The sequence below is a fragment of the Rhinatrema bivittatum genome, chromosome 7 (genome assembly GCF_901001135.1).
Source record: "Rhinatrema bivittatum chromosome 7, aRhiBiv1.1, whole genome shotgun sequence".
NCBI classification, from domain to species: Eukaryota; Metazoa; Chordata; class Amphibia; order Gymnophiona; family Rhinatrematidae; genus Rhinatrema; species Rhinatrema bivittatum.
The window spans coordinates 190,049,021-190,074,730 of NC_042621.1; the positions used below are offsets into that span (position 1 = coordinate 190,049,021).

At 41.5% G+C, this 25,710-nt stretch overlaps 1 protein-coding gene across 1 annotated transcript in view; it reads right to left on the reverse strand.

Moving 5' to 3' along the window:
- Window positions 1-25,710, reverse strand: part of DNA2 (DNA replication helicase/nuclease 2) — a 159,042-nt gene that overhangs the window by 18,194 nt on the left and 115,138 nt on the right. The window contains 9 exon segments of the mRNA XM_029609674.1: window positions 3,327-3,473; window positions 7,284-7,466; window positions 14,019-14,108; window positions 16,074-16,275; window positions 16,639-16,728; window positions 16,833-16,912; window positions 16,914-17,027; window positions 18,280-18,504; window positions 25,418-25,527. Of these exon segments, the coding sequence (XP_029465534.1) occupies window positions 3,327-3,473; window positions 7,284-7,466; window positions 14,019-14,108; window positions 16,074-16,275; window positions 16,639-16,728; window positions 16,833-16,912; window positions 16,914-17,027; window positions 18,280-18,504; window positions 25,418-25,527 (1,241 nt within the window).

Consider the following 25,710-nt stretch of genomic DNA (forward strand, 5'->3'; position numbering starts at 1 on the left):
TCCTCAAGGGCCTATACTTTTCAACTCCTGGGCTTCATTGGGACATTGTGTGAGTGTTACCATCTGCATATCCTGCCTACTCACTATTTCTCAGTCTCTCTTCAGCTCAGCCTCCAGGGATCGCTGTTCCAGTATCTGAGGGACAACAGCCCTGCTGGGCTTACCAGCTCACTACTGCCCTCTCTGGTGGTTCAGTATACTGTCTAATAAAAGAACTAGTGTGTGTCTGTCTCCATACTCTGAGCCTGACCGGTGTTCCCTCTCGAGATCATTCCCCCGGGGGCGTGGTCATCTGCCACCGGCCCAAGGATCCACCCACAACTATCACAATCAATAACAGATCACTAACTCCCTAGCAGACAGCTAACTCTAAACAACTTGACGTGGTTAGTGCAGTTAGTATAGCTGTGTTTAAATAAGGATTGGATAAGTTTTTGGAGGAGAAGTCCATTACTTGCTATTAAGTTGACTTAGAAAATAGCCACTGCTATTTCTGGCAACGGTAAAATGGAATAGATTTAGTTTTTGGGTACTTGCCAGGTTCTTATGGCCTGGTTTGGCCACTGTTGGAAACAGGATGCTGGGCTTGATGGACCCTTGGTCTGACCCAGTATGGCATGTTCTTATGGATAATTAGTTGTGCCGCACCTGCTGCTGCTTCATTCTGTTTAAGTGATTCCCACACAGGCTGCAGCACAGCCAGCATGGCCAAACTGTAAAGTTAGAAGCCCAGTAACATTACTTTTCGGCTGTGCTGCAACCTGCACAGGACTCACTTAAGCAGGACAGAAGGACCAGCAGTGCGAAGCAGCAGCAGGTACGGCACAACTAATTATCTTTAGTTTGGAGAGATGGGGCCGCACCGCTGCTGCTTCATGCTTGAAAAGTGAAGCAGCACATCAACTCCATAGCTGTTGGAGACAGAGGAGAAGAGTTTAATCCGAGCACCAAAGGCAGTAAGATGATTGGAGCACTGCCAGGTTACCACCACTGACTGGCCTCTGGCCTTGCCTTACTGAGTTTTACAGTGTCCGGTTATCCTTGTAACCGGACATTGTATACCAGGCTGGAAAACTAGGCTGTCCAGTCCAAAACTGGGCAGTTGGTCACCCTAAACACCACTGGGCTGGGAAGTACAGATAAAAAAGGCAAGCAAAAGATGAGGGTAACAAGTGGAAACATAGAAATGACAGCAGAAGAAGACCAAACGGCCCATCCAGTCTGCCCAGCAAGCTTTCGCACTTTTTTTTTCTCTCATATACTTATCTGTTACTCTTGGCTCTTAGTAACCTTTTTTATTCTATTTCCCTTCCACCTCCGCCATTAATGTAGAGAGCAGTGTTGGAACTGCATCTAAGTGAAATAGCTTAATTAGTTAGGGGTATTAACCACCGCAATAAGCAAGCTACACCCATGCTTATCTGTTTATCCAGACTATGTAATTCAGTCCTTGTTGGTTGTTGCTTGAATATAGATCCACGTTTCTTCATTCCCCCCTGCCGTTGAAGCAGAGAGCCATGCTGGCTATGCATTGTAAGTGAAGTAACAGTCTTGCTCCCCTGCCGTTGAAGCAGAGAGCTATGCTGGCTTTGCATTGAAAAGTGAAGTATCAGTCTTGCATAAGATTTCTGTCAGAGCATGAAGCACAGAGACAGAGAAATATATCACGGGCAGTGGGAAATTTATTGCAGATGAAGTTCTGAGTGAGCATGATAAAGGAAAAGATGCAGCAGAAAGACAATGGCTGGGTAGGGAGAGGAAATATACTAGGAAGAGAGTGAGGCAGAGGAGATGGGAGTTTATGTGAATGTAGCCTGAGAAGCAGGATACAGAAGCCAGGATGACTGGTAGATCAATGGGAGAAGAGAACAGAGGGTCAAAGACGAAGAGTGGAAAGCTGAAGGAATCAGGGTGGGGTCTGGACTGGCAGCATACGCAAGCTGAAAATTCTGTACAGCATGGGTGGCCAACTCCAGTCCTCGAGAGCCACAAATAGGTGAGGTTTTCAGGATATTCACAACGAATATGCATGAGATCGATTTGGAATCAATGGAGGTAGTGTATGCAAATCTCTCTCATGCATAGTCATTGTGGGTATCTTGAAAATCACACCTGTTTGTGGCTCTTGAGGACCGGATTTGGCCATCCCGGCTGTGGAGGGTGAAGAGGAAAAGTAGAATGAACAGCATGAATTGGGTAGAGATGAGAGTCAAATCTATTTGCAAACAAATGTACTTCTGATTGTGTTTGGATTGATTTAAGGCTAACTCCTACTGAAAAAGTCCAGTACATTTAAGTGTCACTGTTTGCCTGCTGAGGACAAGCAATAGAGAGAGGGACTCGTGGTGCTCTATGGAGTGAAGAATGCTTGTAGTTTAATCTTTATTGGGTACAGATCCCTTTGCTGCTGCTGCTTTTTGTTGGGGACAGATAGGGGTAGGAGGGAAAGATTCTCTCTTGGTGTCCTTGTTGTGATGATTAAATAATGGTGACTGTGAACCAGAGCAGAGACTAATTTTGCTTCTTTCTCTGGCCAACCAGACTGTTTCACTAACCTGCAGTATAACTGCAACAAACAGGAGAGTTTAATACAGATTCTGAAGATTTGTGTTGAACAGATTACTAGCGCAGTCCTTGGCAAGGAAGGGCCTCTCTGGAACCATTGCTTCAGCTGTTTTAGATGAGGGAATAGTTCATAAGGCAATTTTTTATTTTAAAAAAATGTATAGCCCATGTTTTCCATTGTTCAAGGCGAGTATCATGTTCAACATACATAAAATCCATACAAAAACATGAAAACGAAACTAGTAAGTTACATAGGAGTGTAAAAATATTTAGAAAAACTAAGATGCCAGCCAAAAAGTTTTAGGAGTTAGGGAATTTTTCCTGCTTCTTTTTCAAGGTGCAGGGTGAGTTATGCTCTTTTGCTTTAGTTTAGCTTTTTCTTTTTGCTTCCTGTCTTTTGTCATCTTGCTTTTCTTTGCTCTCCTTCCCCTCTTCTCTGACTTTCTGGCATTATCCCCACCTCACCCTGCTTCTTTCACTCCCTCCTGACACACACTCTCCCCCTTCCCCACCTTGGCACACTAGTACAGAGCTCAGGGACAAAGAGGCATCTTAGCTTGGGCCCCACCAGTAGCAACAGCAGCAGATTCTAAACCCAGGCTGGGTCCCCAACATTGGCCTGGAATCAGTGCCAGGCACCAAATTTTTGGCATCCAGGTTTTTCCATCTCTGACACCTAAAATGTACTTCTGCCTTTATAATGTGAAAATATATATAAATTAAAAAAAAAAAAAAAACATTCTATTTACAGAAAAGGATATCATTTTTTCAGTACTCAAATAGCAGAGTAAATTCTCCAAACATGGATAGCGGCATAATGCTGGAACGCAGCCCAGCATTATTAGCTTGTGTTTAGCTCTCGTAATGGCAACGTTGAGACGCCTCCAGTCCTTCAGAAGATCCCCCAGCTATTAGGAAGGAAAGAAAACTGCTGTTTATTTGGTGCCTTTTATTAAAAAAAACAAAACTTTACCCTAAGCATTTTCCAAAAACAAAAATAAGAATAATGAAAATAAAGCACTGTACTGTATCGGCCTGTAAGTTGCAAATCTGAGACCCCAATTTACTTCCCCTTTTCATTGCCCACTATGTGACCCTCAGCAAATCAGTTACTTTAAACCGCTCAAACTTGCTGCCTGAGTCCTAAGAAACAATCCATGTCTGCTCTTCCTCCCAAATATCTGGATATAAATGTCCTATCCTGACTAATCATCATCTTAAATTCACAAGACTAATTCAGAAATGTATTTACAAGGGCTATTACACTAATTAACACTATATAACATCCTTTTCAATATTTATCTGCTACCACTCTGTAATTTCATCTCCAACCTTGGCATCACCTTCTTTCTTTATGCTGATGATATTCAACTTCTCATCCCCATAACATCTTCCATTGAAGAAGCCATATTTCTCACAATAAAATACCTCAACTCAATCAAAACCTTCCTCAACCAACTAAAACTATGTTTAAATATGAACAAAACCGAATGGATATTAATAAAAAGAAACTTCTCAACCCATTCCTCTCAAATTCCATTCATTCAAATTGACAACTCCAACATACAAATGAAAAATCCAATAAAGGATCTTGGCATCTGGATAGATTATGACCTGAGCTTCAAGAATTGCATTGCTATAAAAACGAGAGAAGGCTTTCATAAACTCCAGATACTAAAACATCTCAAACCACTACTGTACCCAAATGACTTCAGAACAATTCTTCAGACCCTCATCTTCGCAAGCCTAGATTATTGCAACTCAATTTTCCTAGGACTACCTAAAGCCTCCATAAAACCTTTACAATTACTCCAAAATGCTGCTGCTCGAGTGCTAACCGGAAAGAAAAAGTTTGATCACATCTCCCCAACCCTAAAAAACCTTCATTGGTTACCTATTTCACAAAGAATTAAATACAAATCCTTAACCATCCTACATAATGAAATTTACAAAGACAATAACTCATCCCTGGACAACATGATTACAATTCACAAATCACCCCGCTCTTCAAGATCTTCTGACAAATTACAGCTATTCATTCCTCCTCTCTCATCTGCAAAACTATCTTCTACTAGATATAGAGCCTTCTCTATAGCTGGTCCAAAAGAATGGAACTCTATCCCAGGATACCTAAGTTCCATCAAAGATTCCAAAAATTTCAAAAAAGAACTAAAAACATGGTTGTTTAGACAATCATACACTGAATGATATGACCCATATATACCAATCCCAACCTTCTTCCTAAACCCTTACTTCTTTAATAAGATGATGCAAACTAAACCTGTACTATTTATTTCTAACATGTTATACTCTGCTGTTGCTGAGTTGTTTCTATATATATATTTTTCTCTTTGTATTGTATTATGTTATAATTTATAACTGTTCATTGTATGAATTTGTTACACTGTAAACCGGAATGAAGGCACTTAGCTATATTTCGGTATATAAAAGAATACAAATAAATAAAATAAATAAATATAAAAGGAGGGATAAGAAAAGTGTCAGCCTGGCAATATAAAAGGTAAGACTGGAAAACAATTACTTCTCTGCATGTTAAAATTCAAACTATTTTGAAGAGGAGAGGAGAGGTGTCAGAGAACAAGATTACCAACACTGGTAGCAGACTAAACAAAAATCAATTATTGATTTTCTCAAAATGTTTAAAGTCCAAAACGTTTTTAGTGCACAAAAAGTTAACATACAAAATAACACTTCTCCACATAGCTAAGTTTCAACATGTGTGTGTCTTTTAAAAGAAAAAAATAATTATAAATGGATGGGAAACTGTTTTCTCATGCTTAGTTCAAGTATTCAGGTTCATAACTTTGAACCCCCCTTTGGGAGAACGTGTGGTCTATCCAACCACCAATGGGAAGCAACATTTCCTAGTAATAGTAGCTGAAGGTGTAAATACAAGGAAAAACACAATTACCATTGAAGGAGCTATTCAACCTATCATAGTTTTAGATCTACATCTTACAGCATGGTTGCAGTGTGTCACTAGCACAAATCATCAAAAGGAGTAGCGACCAAACTATTAATAAAAGATGATTTTGTAAAAACCATGTATTAGAAAAACATTCCATACATCTATACATCACAAAGCTAAAAACCCACAGGTACATATACTGTATAGTAGATCTTACATATACAAATCGATACAGTCTAATGACACACACATTCACTTAGTAGTATCAATAGTAGCCCCTTTGGGATACAATTGATATTGCCAAGTGTGTGTATTGTGGGTCATTACCACTGTTCCCTCTAAGCTGTGCATTTGTGAACCCCACACACAGCAAAACATAGCAAGAAGTCCTGATATTATTTGCATTATACACACACAGATTTGAACTTGGCTTACATAAAGTTGTACAAAGAAAATTTTTCTGCATGTAACCTTTTGAAAGAAAATAAATATAAATTTGAGGGAATGTTATTAGGATGTATAGATAGGAGTTTTTAGCTTTTTGAATCATGAATATATATGGAATGTTTTTTGCAATATATATATATATATATATATATATATATATATGCAATTCATATCTCTAACATGTTTTGGGGGGGGGTTTTCATTTTAACACAGAATCTAAGGTATTTCCCACTGGGTACCAAATTTTAACAGTCAAACCAAAACCAAACACATGTGTAGATCATACGGCATATCCCAATGCCACAAAATGGTGAACCACAGTCCTAAGTAAAGGCTTTCTTCCAGCTGAAGCTGTTGTGTTTCCATTTAGAATCTCTTTCCCCCAGCTATACACTTATGTATATTTGTTTTGTACACCAAAAAGGTTTTGTACTTAAAACATTGTTGGGGGGGTCTGTGACTAGTGGATTTGGAGAGCTGATAACATCTGTAGGCTAGTGCTCTCTGAGGTGGCCCTCTGCCTCTTTTGAACTGTTCAGTATTGTATTAGAAAACATTAAGTTATGACATGCAGAGAGTAAAGTTTTTTCCTGCAGTCTTCTAATCTTTTTGTAAATGGTCAATTCAACCCCACTATGTGACAGTATGAATCAATTATACCTTCATGTTTTGAATTTTGGCCCAAAAAATAACACAGGGTACACAAAAATGTGTAAGATCAATGATCCCATGGGTTTAATTTAAAATTAACACAGGGAACTCAAGGGAAACCACAAGTTATAGTCCTGTGTACTGTGCTGCCTGAAGCTGTAATTCTATGAAATGGAGGGTGAAGCTGATCCCATGTATACATGCAGTCAGGTCACACTTGGGTTTGTCTTGCAAGCCTAAGCATTAGATGGATTGAGCATATGGCAGTACAAAGTAGTGAACAAAACATCTGTTAGATCCCAGATGTCTTCAGATCAAACAACTTTTTTTTTAAATTAAAATTCAGCTCTAAATATTGTAATCTCGTGTGTTGCTTTAACCATTTAGGCAATTACTACGGCAGCTTTTGCTGACTGACTTCTTATATATGTAATAAACCAAGTAACTTTAGAACAGGCAGCAGTTGCTCTAACTTTCAGCACAGAAACAAGAAACTGCTCGATACACAAGTCTTGGCCAGTCTCAGAGTCTTGCCTTTATTTTTTTGTATTCCCAAACTTTTCATGGGTCAGGCGAAGGAAATAAATCCTTCTGGTCCTGGGATCTGATAAAGAGCCAGGTGAGTCATTGATAATGAAAAGCAACTCACATTACATGCAGCATGAAATAAAGTGTGGAAGATTTAACCTACTTTTCCATCAGCATTGCTCCTTACGAAAGACACAATGATGATACTCTTGTCTCTTCCTTGGTATTTGTCCACAGTATTCACCTCCACACCACTGAGAGAAGAGCTGGCCAGCAAATCAGAGATAGCTTTTAATTGCTGCCTGTATGGAGCGATGATGCCAATATCACAGGATTTACAGCCAGCCTTAAAAGGAAAGATAAAGTATTTCAAATGCCAGCATCATGTTAATGAGAATAAACGAAGGCCTCATATTTGAGCTCTCCCCTCCACACTGTGACAACTACTCCAGTTATCAGTAATCCTATGAGGAACATTCATGGCTTACAAAAATATGATTTAGGTGCCCAATAGGAAAAACCACTACGAATTCAAAGCCCTAGTCAGGTGCACCTACAGTACGTCAGTATTTAAATGTAACAAAGCAGAAGAACTAAAAAACCCAACTAAGTAGCTAACTGCTAAAATCTGGGAGAACATTCCATAAGAACCAGACTCACTGACCCAAACAGCAGCAGAGCACCTAACATATAACAAACATATGTGAAAATATTTATCTGCAAAGTAAATAACAAGAACGAGCGGGCTCTTATCCTTAAACTGAAATGGGCGAGACTCTGGACTGATCCGTGGTACTACAGGAATGAAAATTAGCAGGTAAGAACCAATTTTCCTTTCCCTGTAGGAATCCGGATCAGTCCAGACTCCTGGGATGTACCAGAGCTCCTTTACACAGGGTGGGACCCTGAGAGTCCCGCTCGGATCACTGCTTCACCGAAATCTCCAGATCCTGGAGCCTGATCATCCAGGCGATAATGTCTGGCAAAGGTATGTAAAGACTTCCAAGTCACCGTCCTACAAATCTCTTGCAGAGATACTTGCTGACACTCCGCCCAGGAAATTGCTTGAGACCGGGTAGAGTGAGCATGAAGACCAGACGGAAGCGACCGACCGTGAAGTAAGTATGCTGAACCAATAGCTTCTTTTAGCCATCGGGCTATAGTAGCCGTAGATGCTTTGTGCCCTCTCTTGGGGCCGCTCCAGAGCACAAAGAGATGGTCAGACATGTGGAAACTATTAGTGACCTCGAGATAACGCAATAGACTCCGCCGCACATCTGGCTTTCTCAAGTCTCTAGACTGAGGATCCGAAGGCTATGAAGTAGGAAAAGATGGCAGATCAAATGACTGATTCAAGTGAAAAGACTGAACAGTCCTCAAAGAAACTCCAAAATCTGTAATCCTTAAAAAAGGCTCCCTACAGGACAAAGCCTGAAGCTCAGAAATCCTACGGGCTGAAGAAATAGCCACCAGAAAAATCACCTTTAACGTGAGATCCTTAAGAGTAGCCCTTCTCAGAAGTTCAAAGGACGCCGCACAAAGAGCTTTAAGAACCAAATTCAAACTCCATGAAGGGCAAGGATTTTTAAGAGGAGGATGCAAAGGAGGAAGAAAACAAGCCACATCAGGATGAGAAGCCAGGGTGACTCCTTTAATCTTCCCCCGGAAGCAACCTAGAGCCACTACCTGTACTCTGAGAGAACTGCAAGATAAGCCCTTAGCCAGACCAGCCTGCAAAAAAGACAAAATGTCAGGAATCAAAGCCCGAGTAGGAACCACCTGATTTTCCTCACACCAGGATTCGAAAACTCCCCAAACCCTGACGTAAGCCAGGGAATTAGAGGTTTTTCTTGACCCGAGAAGAGTAGTGCCCACCACATCAGAATAACCCTTATCCTTCAAATGACGCCTTTCTAAAGCTAGAGAGAAGCGATCTGCCTCTTCCAAACGGGACCTGGCAAAGAAGATTCGGAAGGTCCCGAAAGCGAAGCGGACCGTCCAGTATGAGGTTGACAAGGTCTGCAAACCAAGGATGTCTTGGTCATTCTGGAGCTACCAGAATCACCTCCGATGGACAAGATTCTATGTGCCGAAGAATCTTGCCAATGAGAGGCCAGGGAGGAAACAAAGCAGAATGTTCATTGGCCAGGGAAGAACCAAGGCATCTACTCCTTCTGGCCCTGGCTCCCGATGTTGACTGAAGAAGCGTGGAGCTTTGGAGTTCTAGAAAGTTGCTATCAGGTCCATGCTCGGCATGGACCATTTTTCGCATATGAGATGAAACGCCTGCTCATAAAGTTCCCACTCCCCGGGATCTAGACGATGGCGACTGAGAAAGTCTGCTTGAACATTGTCGAGCCCGGCGATGTGAGACGCCGCAATGCGAAGGAGATGTTGCTCCGCCCAAGCCATTAAGAGCTGAGCCTCGAATGCCACCGGAAGGCTCTTGGTTCCGCCTTGGCAGTGGATATATGCCACGGTCGTCGCACTGTCAGAAAGGATTCTGACTGACTTCCCCCTGAAGAAGCGGGAGAAAGGCCTGAAAGGCTAATCTCACCGCTCTAGACTCTAAACAATTGATTGACTAACGAGATTCCTCTGGAGACCACTGGCCCTGATCAGACTTGTCGAGAAACTGCCCCCCAGCTGGATAGACTGGCATCCGTAGTGACTACTGTCCACACTGGAGCAGAGTCTACTCCACGACGCAAATTCTGCAATAGGAGCCACCAATTGAGTCTAGAACGAGCAGAGTTTGTAAGAGGAAGGGGAAGATGAAACTGTTCCAACACCGGATTCCAGCGAAAGAGCAATGCTGACTGAAGCAGTCTCAAATGAGCAAAGGCCCATGGGACTAGGTCCAAAGTGGAAGCCATGGAGCCTAGAACCTGTAGATAATGCCAGACTCTAGGAGGAGACTTGGACAAGACTCGAATCTGACCCTGTATTTTGATGATCCATTCTTCCGTGAGAAAGACTTTCCCCAGTCAGGTGTCGAACAGGGCTCCCAGGAACTCCAAGGACTGGGATGGCACTAAGTGGCTCTTCGCTGGATTGACAACCCAGCCCAATGATGCAGTAGATGAACTCGAGACACAGCTGTTCATACTTTGCTCGAATGAACCAATCATCTAGGCAAGGATGAACAAAAAATCCCTCTCTTCAGAGCTGTGCGGCTACCACAACCATTATTTTGGTAAAGGTCCTGGGCGCCGTGGCGAGACCAAATGGGAGAGCGCAAAATTGGAAATGGTCCCCCAGTATCGAGAACCGGAGAAACTTCTGATAGTCGGAACGAATTCCTATGTGAAGATACGCCTCTGTCAGATCCAGGGAGGCTAGGAACTCGCCTTTGTGGACGGATGCCATGACCACTCTTAAGGTTTCCATGCGAAACCTTGGGATTTGTAGACATCGATTGACTCTTTTTAGGTCCAGAATGGGACGAAATGTGCCGTCTTTTTTTGGAACAATGAAGTAGATGGAATAATGGCCCTTTCATCGCTCCGGAGGTACTGGCACAATGGCCCCGAGCTCGCTTAGGCGATGTAATGTGTCCCACACAGTCTGACACTTTTGATCGTAAGAGCATGGAGAGACGAGAAAACAGTCATGAGGGCGCTGTACAAAATCTAAAGCATAGCCTTGTTTTATCATAGTAAGGACCCACTGATCTGATGTTATTTTGGCCCATTCCTCAAAATATAGAGACAATCTGTTTCCCACTATCGGAACAGAGGAACGGACTGGCCTCATCTCATTGAGATGTTTTCGCTCCACCAGAGGATTGGGAGGGACCAGGTCTCCCAGAACGACGTCCTCGAAAGGACTGAGGCCAAGATTGCAGTCTAGCAGGCTGTTGCCAAAAAATAGAACCTGAAGAGCGAGAGGAGCGAAACCTGTGGTTTTCCTTGTAAACAGGATCTGGAAGATAACGATCCCCTTGTCCTGGGCCTATCCTCAGGCAGACGATGTACCTTATTTTCTCCTAAGGAATGAATCAAGTCCTCAAGATCTTTCCCAAAGAGAAGTTTACCCTTAAAGGGTAAAGATCCCAAATGAGCTTTGGAAGAGACATCCGCAGACTAGTGTCTTAACCAGAGAAGTCTGCAGGAAGAGACAGCCGCAACCATTGACCTGGCTGAGGTACGTAACAAATCATAAAGAGCGTCAGCACTGTAAGCAACAGGCTTTCAAACTCCCAGCTTGAATAGCTTCGGACTCAGAAAGAGAAGAATTATTCTGCAGGAGCTGAACCCAGCGGAGTCCTGCTCTTAAAGCAAAACTGCTGCACATAGCAGCTCAGACTCCAAGAGCCGAAACTTCAAAAATCTTTTTAAGTTGAACCTCTAGCTTTCGATCCTGAAGATCTTTGAGAGCTGTAGTACCGGTAACCGGGATTGTAGTCTTTTTGGTAACAGCAAAGACTGCTGCATCAACTTGGGAACACGCAAAAGGTCCAAAGCATCCTCGGGCAGAGGATTATAGCTTATCTATGGTCTTGCTGACCTTTAATCCCAAGTCAGGGGTGTCCCATTCACGAAATAAGTCTGTGACTGAAAGATGAAAAGGAAAAGATCGAGTGGGACCACAAAGACCAACCATGACAGGATCAATTGAACCCATTTGAGAATCCTCTGGCAGGGAATCAATTCCCAACTCCTCAAGAATAGCAGGAATGAGAGGAAGAAGCTCATCCTTCCTAAAGAGGCAGACCACCTTAGGATCATCGCCTTTGACCACATGAGGACCCTGAGAAAGCAAGGGATCTTGACCAGCAGCAGAATCAGGGTCCTGAGGAGGAATGTCGCTTGGGTCCCCCTGGTCAGACTCAGGTATCAGAAGAAGTGTCAGGTAAGGGCCGTGACACAGGAGTCCTAAGAGAGCATTTCTTTGGAACATCCATCCCCCGCGAGGATTTGTTCTGTTTAGAAGCTGCTTTATGAGACAATGGTACTGAAAAAGAAATCCCCTCAGAATTATTTTTTGAGGACTTTCTGGCCTTATAAGCTTTATGTTAAAACATAATAAAGTCAAAAGAAAATGAAGAAGAGGAGTCTGAAGTCCCCTTAGGACTCTCCTCAGCAGCAGCAGCTGAATTAGCAAAACAATCACCTCCCTCGGAGGCTAATTGCTGTGGAGAAAGAGCAGGAGGAGAAACCCCTCCCCTGCGAGCGGAGCAGCGTAAACAAAGCCAGAAATAGCTTCAGATGAAGCAGTAAACGGGAAGGAGGCTGCATTAGAAAGACGCGGGCGTCCCAGTCTGGCAGAGCGACTGAGCGAGGAAGAAACAACACTCCCAGCTGCCCCTGAAGAAGCCTCTCCCACAGGGAGGCAGGAGGAGCATAGGCCTTTGCGAGAGACTCTCGCCAGCGTCTCTACACGCACGGCAGGCCAGACCGCATGGCATTTGTGAAAAAATTAAAGCAAAAGAAAAAAGCCTGCCGACCGCCCAAAGCAGCGAAAGAGGTAACGGGGAGTCCAACCGGCAAAGTAAAAAGGCTATAAATAACTTTTTTTTTTTTTTTTTATACGACCTGAGAGAAGCTGGGCCCTCTGCTCCGCGGGGTGAGTGAACCGGGCTCCCCGGTATCACCCCAAAAGCTGCAACAAACTGAGGCCAAGGGTTCTCAACTCCTAAAGCCAAAAGCCTAAAATACCAGGGAGGATGGTCCCCTCAGGACCTGCCAACTCCCTGGGAGGCTAGTCTCTGCTTGCCCTGCTTCCAGAAAAAAATAACTTTTTTTTTTTAAAGTAAGTAAAATAAATACTAAAAGAAAAAGTTAAATTTTATGAACAAAAATATATATTTTGTCTTTATATTTCAAAACTAACTGACTAAAATCCTGACTGTAGGTTTTGCACCTCCACCATCTGCTGAATGCAGAAAAATATTGATGAACTGTAGGTGCACCTCATGGAAGGGGCAGAGTCAGTTGGAACTTTTTCTGCCTCCATCTGCTGGTGAGTGGACAGAACCCAGGAGTCTGGACTGATCCGGGTACATACAGGGAATGCACCTTGTCATTTCTGTGTACTCTGACTCGATTCAAGGTCCCCATTCCTCCCTTTGCTTTCAGTTCATTCTAGCCTTCCTTAGTGTGTACGCCTGTCATTTTCCATGGGACAATCTGGAGAATCTCATCATTCTTTAGGAATCACAGTCCAATTCTCCCAGTGTTGCCTCCCTTCCCCCCCCCCCCCCCCCCTGCCGTATTTCAGGCTCATTTAATGCCTTTAGTATTACAAGGATTTAGCAGACTATGTATGATCAAGTATTTTGTTAATTGCCCCTTAGTTCTAAGTTGAATATTTTAGTGAACCAAATACTTTATCACAGATTTTTTTTTTATTTTTTCTTTAGCTCTGTCCTTCCTATTTTTTTGAATTTCACAACAGATTTCTTCTACTATGCAGCTCAGGACTGGCTGGCTGTTGAATCAGTATAGCATATTTTACTTACAAGAGCTACTTGGAGGTATTCTTGATTACTGCTCAGCTTGTACATTGATTATAATCATTTTGTAAGAAGCAGAAGTCCTGCTTGTGTGGAATTTTCGGAAAATTGCTTTGGATTAGTCAGCACTGTCTTATGTTAACTTAGGGAAAACAAGATGTCAAAACAGCTACAGTACTAGACTCTTCCACAGAGTCTCACATTATTTACATTAAAAACCCACTTCATTAGTGTTACTGCAAGTTACTGATTCCCTTTGAAGCCTTCTCCCTCTGACTGACACACACACACACATACACACACACACACACACTCTCTAGTTCTTCACTCAGCATATTCTTCGTGTTGATTAAAACAACTTTGGAGAAATCTTTAAGATTGCTGAGGAACTAATTGGTTATAGTTGTGTGAAAGAGGTAAGTGAACAAAAAAATATTCTACCTTAATAAAAAGCGATGCCAGGAATGATACCAGCTTTGCCTCCATCATGTTACTTACTCCACCCTTATCCGCAATCTCTGGTGCTGGAACCTGTCAAAGAGAAAGGCAGCAGCAACAATTTATAGTAACTACTTGAGCTGGAAGACTTCTTTACAGTTTATTTAGACTATTAAAAAGTACTATTACTTCACTATAAGGACCATTTTTAACTGTAGTAGTAAATCAAGCCCTTGAACAAGGTCATCTGCATCCGATGTTAAAAAATGCGATTGTGAAGCCAATTTTAAAACAGAAAGATCTTGATAGCAATGATCTAAAAAATTACAGACCGGTTTCAAATTTACCGTTTTTAGCAAAATTAATCGAAAAAGTGGTTAATAGACAATTAACCGAATATTTAGAACCGAATGAAGTTCTGTATCCTACGCAGCACGGATTTAGGAAACTACATAGTACCGAAACGTTATTACTCTCATTAACTGACAATATTCTTAGAGGTTTCGATAGTGGACAAAGTTATTTACTCGTCCTTTTAGATTTATCTGCCGCGTTTGATACGGTGGATCACCAAATACTCCTGGATAGGTTACATGATATAGGTATAGCAGGCACCATCCTGAATTGGTTCACTTCCTTTCTAGAATCTCGGTCTTTTACAGTTAAAATTAAAGATGCGGTTTCTGAGAAAATCAAATTAAAAACAGGAGTGCCTCAGGGCTCCGCTTTGTCAGCGACTCTTTTTAATATTTATTTACTCCCATTGTGTCATCTTTTAACTGGTCTTAGTCTAAATTATTTTATTTATGCAGATGACATCCAAATTTTATTCCGTATTGAAAATGGCATTGAAGCTACTTTTAAACTAGTGGACATGTATCTTAATATTATTAAACAGCTTTTAACTCAAATGAAACTGATTTTAAACTTAGAGAAATCTGTTTTTATGGTTTTAGACCGAAAAATTGTGAACACAAAAATGAAAACTGTTACCCTAAATGATATAACCAGTTATAAATTAGTTGAGTCGACCAGGAATCTAGGAGTTATCTTTGACTATGAATTGAATTTTAAAGCACATATTTCGAAGAAAGTTAAAGAGGGTTATAGCAAGCTGATGATGCTAAAACGGTTAAAATCTTACCTCTCTCAGAGAACATTTTAGAACAATACTTCAGACTCTATTATTAACTGGACTGGATGATTGTAATTCCACCCTATTAGGACTACCAAAAGCAACACTTCGTCCCCTACAGGTTCTTCAAAATACAGCCGCCCGAATCCTTTCAAATACTAGAAGAATGGACCATATCACACCAGTCTTAAAGGGCTTACACTGGTTACCAGTTGAAAGTAGGATCACTTATAAAACGTTATGTATTATCCATAAAATCTTATATAGTGACATGTCTGCTTGGTTAAACTCCACATTAAAACTACATATCCCTCAACACAATCTGAGGTCGTTAAATAAAGCACTTTTAACAATTCTGACAGTTAGGTCTGCACACTTAAGCGAAGTCAGAGCACGAGCTATCTCTATCGCTGGGCCGACTCTCTGGAACAAATTGCCCTCAGAAATACGGTTGCAAGAAAATCTGAAGAGGTTTAGGAAAGATCTAAAAACATGGCTTTTTAGACAAACTTTTTATATGGACAGTGATGTTTAATCTGGGTCTTTGTTCTTAATCTGCTCTTATCTTTTAATATTAATTTAATTCCTATTTTAATTTGATCTTAACTGATATTGTATTGTTTCATTTTATTCCTTTTATCGTGTTTTATAATATGAATTAATGTAAACCGTAAAGATGGAACTTGTTCTGTGCAACGGTATATAAAAACTGTATAAATAAATAATTTCAGATATTATATATGGTATTTTAAGGGTATTATGCTAGAACAACAGAGCAAAATAAATCAATCAATAGCCTCACATGTCAGAGAGATATCTGCAACCAGACTTGCCCCTAAGATCAGCAGAGGATCTATCAACCCCATTTTATATATGTACTGCACAGGGTTCAGGTGCTCACTGAAGAAGATATTCCAGTTCACCTTTTCTGTGTTCAGGAAACAAACAGGATTGCTTGGCTCAACAACATCTTTCAACCAGGTTTCAGAATAGTCTGCAAATAACTCCATCTCTAGTTTCAGATCCTTTAGGTTGGGCAGGTGCACAACAGCTGTGCCCACCTTCTCAGACCCACATTCCAACCTTCCTTCGTACACCAGCTTATTCGTCAATGACATTATTTTGCTAGAGAAGAAATGTAAAAAGTGTCAGAAAACTCTTCAGCTGTTCTTAATTCCATGCCTTATCATTCAGAAACGCCAGTGAGTCATAAAAAAATGGTGATCATACCCATATCAAAACAATCAAGCCTAACCCAGATCAAACAACAAATCAGTGTAATAAATATACTATCTAAATCTTCAAAAAGCCTGAACTCAAAATAAATTCTCAGGGGGTATATTGGAAATTTATGATATAATTCAAACAAATATCCTAGAATTCAAGAGGCTACCTTCAAATTACAAAGACATCACATGAATAATTGGCAAGGCAGCTTAAAGCCATCACTAAAAATGTTGGATTTAATATTTATAAACATTTAAATACCTATTCATTCTGTACTGCAAAGTCAGCTGGACAACAGCCTCCTTGTTTTGCTCTAATCTCTTGAAAAGACTTTCATTCATTCCAAGATCTCTAGAAGAACAAACACATTGAAAAATTACATTGAAGGAGTGATTCCCTCGACTTTGTTCAAACAAACGTGACGTTAACAAAATGACAAATAGTTCTCTCGTTACCTCGCTTCTGCATTTTGCACAAGTGGGGGCAGCTGCTGGTGGTCACCTACCAGCACAAACCTGCTTGCATAGAAAAGGGGGGCCTAGACAAACAGGCTGGCTGATCTGAGACGCTTCATCCACAATGCAGAAGTCAAACTGCCGCCGAGTGAAAATGGGATGATTAATTCCCATACACGTTGTTGCAACTACAGGCTAAATATCAAGCAGAAAAAAAGAAAAGAAAGGAGTATTAATGAAGTAAAAATAAAAGAAAATTGACATTTGTTCAATATCTTACTTTTCTTATAAAAAGATGGGTTAATTTTAGATTATATAATATAAAAAATGTCCCACTACAAAAATTATGACAAAGCAAATGAAGATAATTTTTATATTATAATATGTGCAATAAGGAGGAAAAAGCCTCAGAATTAAAACAAAAGGTACAAAGCTGCCTCTGAGTATTTTCCAGAATCAGAAGTGAATTCTTTCTGGTACATCCCCTGGGCTACCTAACTTTCAGCCTGGGAAATTGTTAGATGGTAGAGTCTGCAGCTTGGGTACTACCACACACTTCACACAAACATGTGTCACCTAATACTATGAGTTCCAGGGGGATCCATCTAACAAGAGAAGTCTGTTGGAACGTCAAAGCAGAGATATTTGAAACACAACTACCCTAAATGGAGTTATTTCCTTACATTTTTTTTTTTTTTTTTAAATCAAATTCAATTTTCTAAATCAGATGCTCTCTAATTTTTCTATTATAACTATTGCTATAAATTGTCTGGAGTCTCTCCTCCCAAGAGGGCAATTCCCTTGACTTTGTCAGATATTCTGAAGTCCATATTCAAAACCATTTAGCTGGACTAACTCAGAAGTTAGCCAGCTAAATTAATATTTGGGCATTTATCTGGCTAAATTCAAACTGGTAATAAAATAGCCCGGTAGAATTTAGGCAGCTAAGCCCTGGGGGCAAGGGGGCGATAGTGGGCAGCTGGCTGCATCACAGCGATGCAATTTCACCCACTGCGGTGTACCCGCACCACACACTAATCGCGCCCATATTCACTAGTGCGGCTGCACTATTGAATATACCTCCAAAGTAAGCTGGATATGTTTGTTTATCTGTCTAACTTTGCCACCTGGACCGTGTCAGACTATGGGCTTCTCTGATTTTTCAGGTCAGAATATTTAATTTATGTCACTAGCAATTTCCAGTAGATACTGCTGCAATGGGGCCTATCAGTTAATTTGCTTTATAAAATGTCTTAATGATTAAAATCTGCCAATTTACAGTTGGTGGATGGTTTGGTTTCTATGCAGGAAACCAGAGTTTAATCCAGACTGGGTACCTGCTACTTGGACCAAACAAGAGAATTGCTGAGTCAGTGCACAAAGTGCCAGGTTCCAGCCTAGCTGCAGCATCAATAGGCTGAAGAGATATGGGATACTACTAAATTACCTGGCTATTATACAGCTCCTCCAAATGGCATAAGGACTTAATTGCATTCACTCTACAAATCTCTTCCTCTGTGAACTTTCGAACATCTGGATGAACCTTCTGAGCACGCCCCAGACGTAAGAATCCTACTTTAAATTTGACCAACTTCAGCAAAATATTATCCACAGCAGAGTGTGTATAGCTGGTCAGTAACACACTGAATCCACAGGCATAAAGAATCCTCACCTGTAAAGGGGAAAAAAAACCACAAGTGCATGACTTAGACAAGGACTTCATGAGCTCTCCAGGAAGAAGTCCCCCCCCCCCCCCCCTTTTTTTTTTTTTTTTTTTTTTTTTAACTTAAAGGCTGCTTGTAGATTCCAAACTACTTCCACCTGCTGCAACTCATGTTTTCATAGTATTTTGCTGTCAACCTCCCTAGCTATCTGTCCTGTAGGACAGTGATTCTCAACCTTTTTTCTATCAAGACACACCTGAGAAATGATGCTCACATGCATGACACATTGAACACATGACCATCATGTGACTAAATATAAACATATGCTCTGCATCCACAGGAGTCTCCCACTTCCTTAACAATGGGTGAAGAGCAGAACTAAGACATTTCCCTGTACAACTCACCATATAAAAAAAAGATATTCTGATTCTGGTGTCATCTCAACAACAGCATCACAAACTCCCCCTACTACCAAGTGCATTGTAAAATAAAACAAACTCCTCTCTGTACATATCTATCAAACCTGCCATACCTCAGCAGAATTAACTAAGAAATGAACCAAGAATAGCCCTACCCATGAAAAGGCAGCGGTTCACCACCAGTGCAATATAATACTGAGAAAAATACAACAAATAAGGCTGATACAAACCTTTAGTAAAGTATCTCATCTGTCACATACACACAGAACACAGACAGACCTGGCCTCACCAAATATAGAATAAAAGACCACAAATTACAAATGTGGAAACAAAACCTGGAATGGAAACCCCAAAACCACCTTCTGCATGCAGTGCAAAACTGGAGATTAGAAACAATATATTTCCTCCTACATTAAGCAAAGTTCAAAGAAAGAAGGAATGCATATTCTCAAAACTGACATAGTATGGCCCTTGTACCCAGTCTCTCCCCTCCATACCCCCATCACCTCTCACTTCTCCCAACTACTCAATCATCCCTTCACATGCTCATATCCCTGTCCAACATTCTTGACATCCTCCCACCCTACATCCTCTTCCCCGTGCTCCCTTTCTTCCCTATTCAACTCTTTCTGCCCTTCCCTCTCCCCTTCCCAGAATCCCTCTGACCACCTCTTTCCTACCCCTTCCTGCTCAGCATCCCCCACTCCCTTACTCCCAACACAGCCACACCATACCTCCATCTCTTCACTTCCATCTCTCTTCCCTACCCAGCAGCCCCCAACTCCTCCCTCCTCTGCCTCTCCCTACCCAGCAACCCCAGGCTCCTTTCCCCACCCCTTCCTATCCAGCAGACTCCTGACTCCCTATATTCCCTTGCCTTCCTGCAAAGTGCGTTCCCCCTCCTCCTGGCTCCCAGCCAGCAGAAAAGACTTCAGTCCAAACCAAAGAGTCTCCCTCCCACTTTATCAGCAGCAGATGAGGGCAGGAAGCACAGAGGAGAGGAAGAGGCGGCAGATCTACAGAGCATGCACCTTCCTCTCTTATGTTCCTGCTTTCACATCCAGGCCCCCATGGGGTGAAGACAGCATCAGAAGGCTCACTACCAGACCATGGTGAAGAAGATAGTTGGTGTTGTGATGGGCCCACATGAACAGGAGTTGGTGATATCACGCACTGATGTGGGGGGAGGAGGAGGAGAGAACAACTCCCCACTGGCCAGGAAGAGGAGAAGGAAGAGCAGCTTCCTGTCATACTCAATAAGAGAGAAGTCAGCCAACTCCTGCCCAGACTGAGGAGGAAAGATCAATCTTCTTCTGGCTCTGTGTCACAACTCGTGTCCAGACACATCTGTTGAGAACCACTACTGTAGGACATGCCTTGGAAACAGTAATAAGTGTAATATACAAGGCTAAAAATTACTTGCATTAAGTATAAATGGGATAGAATTATAGACAGCAATGAAGACTGCAACAAGAACCATAATTGAAACTTTAATAAAATGGGCTGTGATTAAAAGGATTTTCCATGAGTTTAGGGGGACTTATAGCATTCACAGGAGCCAATCTGTTATCATTGCTTCCAAATTAAAATAAGAACTCCTATACCACTTCTCTGTGGAACAGAACAATCTAAGACCAGGGAATTTTGATGGCAAAATCTGGAAGCAAAGAACAAGCAAGCATGTACATTTGTTTTCCCTTCATGCAAATTCTGCTGGAAAAATAATTGCTGCATTCATGTTTTCTCCAGTGATGCAGAGAATCAAGAATTTGGGCACGTTGTACTACAGCGTTTTCCCCATAGACATAAAACGGGATATAGTTCATTTGGCTTCATGTTTGCTAGGACCCTTCCACAGACTGATTTACAATTATGCGCATCAAAAGTGGAAACAGAACTCATGTTCGCAGAGCCCCATTGTCTCCTGGATACAGATATTCAGCAGTTTGCTTGAGCAATGTTTAGCATATTCTTTTTGTGCTTTCCACACAGTACTTTTGCATACGGGGGTACTTTATGGCAAGGTGTATCATGCTGGGTGGCAATTCGTTATGTACTGTATAAGAAATGGTTCATAGTAACCTAGAGGCTGTTGTTGGTGGCGATTTAGCTTCGGGTGGGATTCAGGGAGTGGCGTTGGGCTCCTTTCTTTTTAAGTACACTGCTTTTGCGGATGACCTAGTTTTTGTTTGTTTTTTTTTTTGCATGATCCATTAACTTCTTTGTCCCGTTTACTGCAGCTGTTTCAATCCTTTGGGGAATTCTCGGGTTTTAAGCTAAATCAGGACAAGTCTGAGGCCCTGGTCTTTCCAGACTCTATTAGGGAGTGGTGTGTAGGACATTTTCCTTTAAAATGGGCAATGGGTTCTTTTTGTTATTTGGGGATACTTATCACATTGAATCTAGATCAACTTTATACTCTCAATATAACCCCATTGCTTACTTTTACGCAAGATAAACTGGTGGTGTAGCAAAATTTACCATTGTCTCTGGGTGGGAAAGGTAGTCTTTTTTTAAAGATGATTTTGTTTCTCAAATGGCTATACGGTATGTGTTGCAAACCATGCCCCTTCTGTTAAGACGTCTTGATATTCAAGCATTGAATAAGCTACTTATACATTTTATATGGGCAGGTAAGAAGACCAGAATCACTCTCTCCAGGTTAAAACAGCCTCAGCTACAGGGGAGGTTGGGTCTCCCGAACCTAGCAGTCTATAACTTGGCCTGTCTTTTATGCATAGTTCGGGATTGGTTGTATGATGGTTCTGTTTTTACTTTTATTGAGTGTGATAAGGTGACTTTACATAATTTGGATCTTCGCTATTTATTGCATGCATCCTCACATAGCCTTCCCTTGGTTCTTGCTAAATATCGTTTCCCTTGCGTTGGGCTTGGAGAATTCTGATGAGGAAGTTACATTTATCAGCTTCCTGTACTTCCTTTTTTCGCCCTTGCAGGGGAACTTAGATTTTCAGCCAAGATCCCAATCTAGGGATTTTTTACCCTGGAAAGATCAGGGCATTATGCAACTTCGGCAAGTGTTGTCCATTGATGGGTCCGTGCTCTCTTTTTTTAATACTTTACAAACGCAATTTAGGTTGAGGGCCCAAGATTTTTTTCTCTTATATGCAGTTATGTCACTATATTCATTCTTTGCCTGCTAAGGACCTGGCTTTACCTGTGAAGCATGAAGTGGACAATTTTTTCCATATAGACCGAAGGAAATTTCTTTTGTCTCAGATTAATAAGGCACTGTAGCCTTTGGCCCAAGATATTGGGGTTAGATCTCTTCTGGACCGATGGCGGTTGGATTGGGGGGGGGGGGGGGCTGCAATTGTCTGCGCAGAATCTACTCGCTTGCTTTAAAGTGTTGAATACTGTCTTCTAATGGCTATTTACGTGAAATGCAATTTGCTTCTTCATACAGCCTTTGTTTCCCAGGTGTTAATCTTACCCCCACAGCGGATTGTTTAAAATGCTCCTCTGTCAGGGGATCTTTTACTCATGCTTTTTGGAACTGCCCTGACATTTTGCAGTTTTGGGGAAAGGTTCTCAACTACATCAATTCTTTGAGTAGTAATATTCCTTTGTTGCCAGAGATGATGATTAACGTGGACCTGCCTACCTATATTTGGGAAAAATAGTGAGAGGATGCTGCTTAAAAAAAAAAACAGCACAGGGTAACCGTTCTATCTTATTGGTTTGGAAGGAAAAGTCTCCTCCTTCCTTTTGGCAGTAGCGGAGTGCAATCCATAATATGATGTTTATGGAATCTCTTGCTGCTCATTCCTTTGTGCTGTATAAGCCTAGGTTTTTGAAGGTTTTGGGAATTTATATCTAAACAGTATTCCTTCCAGAGCTAAGAGTCTTATCTTAAATACTTTATAGGGACTATTTCTTTGGGATTGGGTTTGCTTGTTTATACTGTGGGATGGTTTGTGGGGAGGGTTAGGGTGAGTAGGGGAGGATCATCCATGTTTTCTTTTGGGGATTCAGTGTACCATAGTCTGACATCGGTCCTAATGTTCATTCATTTTATTTTTTGAATCTATTATGGATATGGGGGGGGTGTGAAATTTTGTTAAAAATGTTTCTGCATTTCTTCATCTGGAGATTCTGGACTGGGTGGTAATGACCACGGATGCCAGTCTCAAGGATTGGGGAGAAGTTTGTCAAGAATGAACGGCTCAAGGCCAATGGCAGTAGGGAAGCGTCTTTGTCTATCAATTGGTTGGAAACGAAGGCAGTTTGCAAGGAGCTGCTTTAGTTTCTTCTGCAGGTTTAAGGTTGGACAGTGAGAGTTCTCTGACAGTGCAACGATGGTGGTGAGTATTAACCGTCAGGGTGGGACGAAGAGTCCCAGGGTGGCTCGGGAGGCTCAGGAACTGTTGGCCTAGGTGGAGTGGTATCTGGCAAGGATAGCAGCATCGCATGTGGCCGGCGTGGACAATGTGCAGGCGGATTTTCTCAGCAGGCAGAGTTTAGATCTGGGGGAATGGGAGTTGTTTGCAGAGGTAAATGAAGAGCAAGCCTAAATTTTCTACTGAAAGCTTTGGTTCACAGGTTCAGCTTGAAAACAGATACCTTAACTTAGGAGCATTTTTAACAAACACAAAATAGGAGAAAACCTTTAGTAAATGACCTGGACCTCCCTGGAAGCTGCACACTTGCGAGCAAATGACATAAAAATGACCGCCATTCTCTCAGAGTCCCCTGAGGTCTGAACAACCCATGAAGATCAGGTGACCTGCTGGGATGAAGCTTCTACAGAGGTTCCTTCAACCCCAGCAACACAAGTGGTACTCAGCGCGCCTGCAGAGAGACACGATCGACTCTCTCCATAGGCCCAAGCCTTACCGCAGTCAGCGACCTATGCCATGCGGGTCGTGCGCACTCCGCCGTGCAGTGTGGTCAGAATTGGCCCTCACACACTCAACTTTCCCACCCCAGGCAAACAAAAGGATGTGCTCCCCAGCTCACGCTCCTGCTATGGCCCTTGTGGCCTGGACACCAGCGGTATGTTCCGTCACACTGTACTGCTGCTTTCCTGGTTCTCAGCTGCACACTACATTTTTTTTTTTTTTTTTTTTTTTTTTTTTTTTTTTTTTTTTAAATACAGCCCCCAAGAAAAAGGAGGGTACTTCCCTGTGTTTGCTAGCAGGCACCAGTGAGGGGACCACAGAAGAGTTGAGGGAATCAGAACCCCTGGCTTTCAACCATCTGGATGCTTTGAGTCGAGACTGCCAGGGATAACCAATCCCTGCCACCAAGGGATGGCCCACAAAAGCACCTAACACCTTGAGGAGCTAATCCTCTCTCTCTCTCTTTTCTTCATTTTATTTTTTTTAAACTGCAGACAGCAAGTTTCGCACCTCTACCATCTGCTGTAGACCGAGAAATACTGGAGGACAGCAGGTGGCATTCTCGGTTATGTGCAAATATCTCAGTTTTTTTTCTCCACCTTCATCTGCTGGTAGGGATGCAAAATCCACTTGCCTGGACTGATCTGAGGTACAATCAGGATCAAAAGATATGTTGACATAAAATGACCAAAAACAAGGCAAAAAAATGTTAAGTCTGAATCGAATCCAACAGTACCAAAATAAAACAATTACACTCCAATTAGAGAGCACGAACATAATCTTACAATAACATAATACAAAAATTACACCCCACCAGTAATGAAAAAGCATGATCAAAGGTACAAGCAGTAAATGTTAAGTAAAATCTAACAGAACTATTTGCAACAATTTCTATATATTGTGCTTGCTCTTATCTGTTCTTCCATTTCCTAAATCGTTTCCCACTGCTCCATTTCTCTCATATCGCTCTTACAAGGGCAGAGAACTTTGCTGTCAAACATTCTGTGACCAAAAAACTCTCTCTCCAAAAGAAACCACCTTCCTTCAGTACTGAAGAGGTGAAAATTCATATCACCTGGACCTGCGCAACCTTTTACTTCATCTCATTGAATAAACTGCTTGAACAAAAGGTTTTAAAGTTTCCGGCAAATGCGAAGTATTCATCTACCTCTCACAGAACAAGAGGAACCATTTCACTAGCTATATACTAGCCAAGAAAAAAGGTCCTAGTTCTAAGTTTTACTAACGTACCAGATATTAACCCTTCTTTCTTGTCTCGATCTGAGGCTGTAGGAGAATACTAGCTCACCTTAGCAGTCAGCTAATCAGGTGCCAACCCTTTAAGAGCTCTAAATTATGTTACTCTTCACTTTGTGTTTGCTGGCTTTTCATCTCCTGACCAATGTGCTTTTTGACATGGAAATGTGCTACTCCAATAGCATGTTACTTACCATAGCTACTATTAGTTCTAATAGTGGTCTATTTGTTAGAAACGCTTGCTATTATGGAAATGCACTTTCATGAACAAGCCTAAAAGTATGTTACATTTATGATTCTTTTTTAATTTGATGGGATGAGATTAGGTTCTTAATATCACACACAGAGAAAACTGTGTTCTTACCACAAATAATGAGTCTTACCAAAGTACATATGGTTGTGGTTTTCCCTGTTCCAGGCATACCCACAATCAGTGTGTAATCCTTTGAAAGTAGTACCCGTTTCATTGCCTGCTTCTGAGGCTTATTCAAACCTATATACAAAGCAAGAGGAACAAAATGGATTATTGCATAGCTCCTTAAAAAAAAAAAACCAAAAAAACCCCCCTACAAATAAAATTAATCTTGCATCTCTTTCCCTATACTTGTTCTGAATGCACATCTCCCTCCCCTTTTGCTTAGAGATTTAACCTTGCTCCATACTGAAAACTGAATAT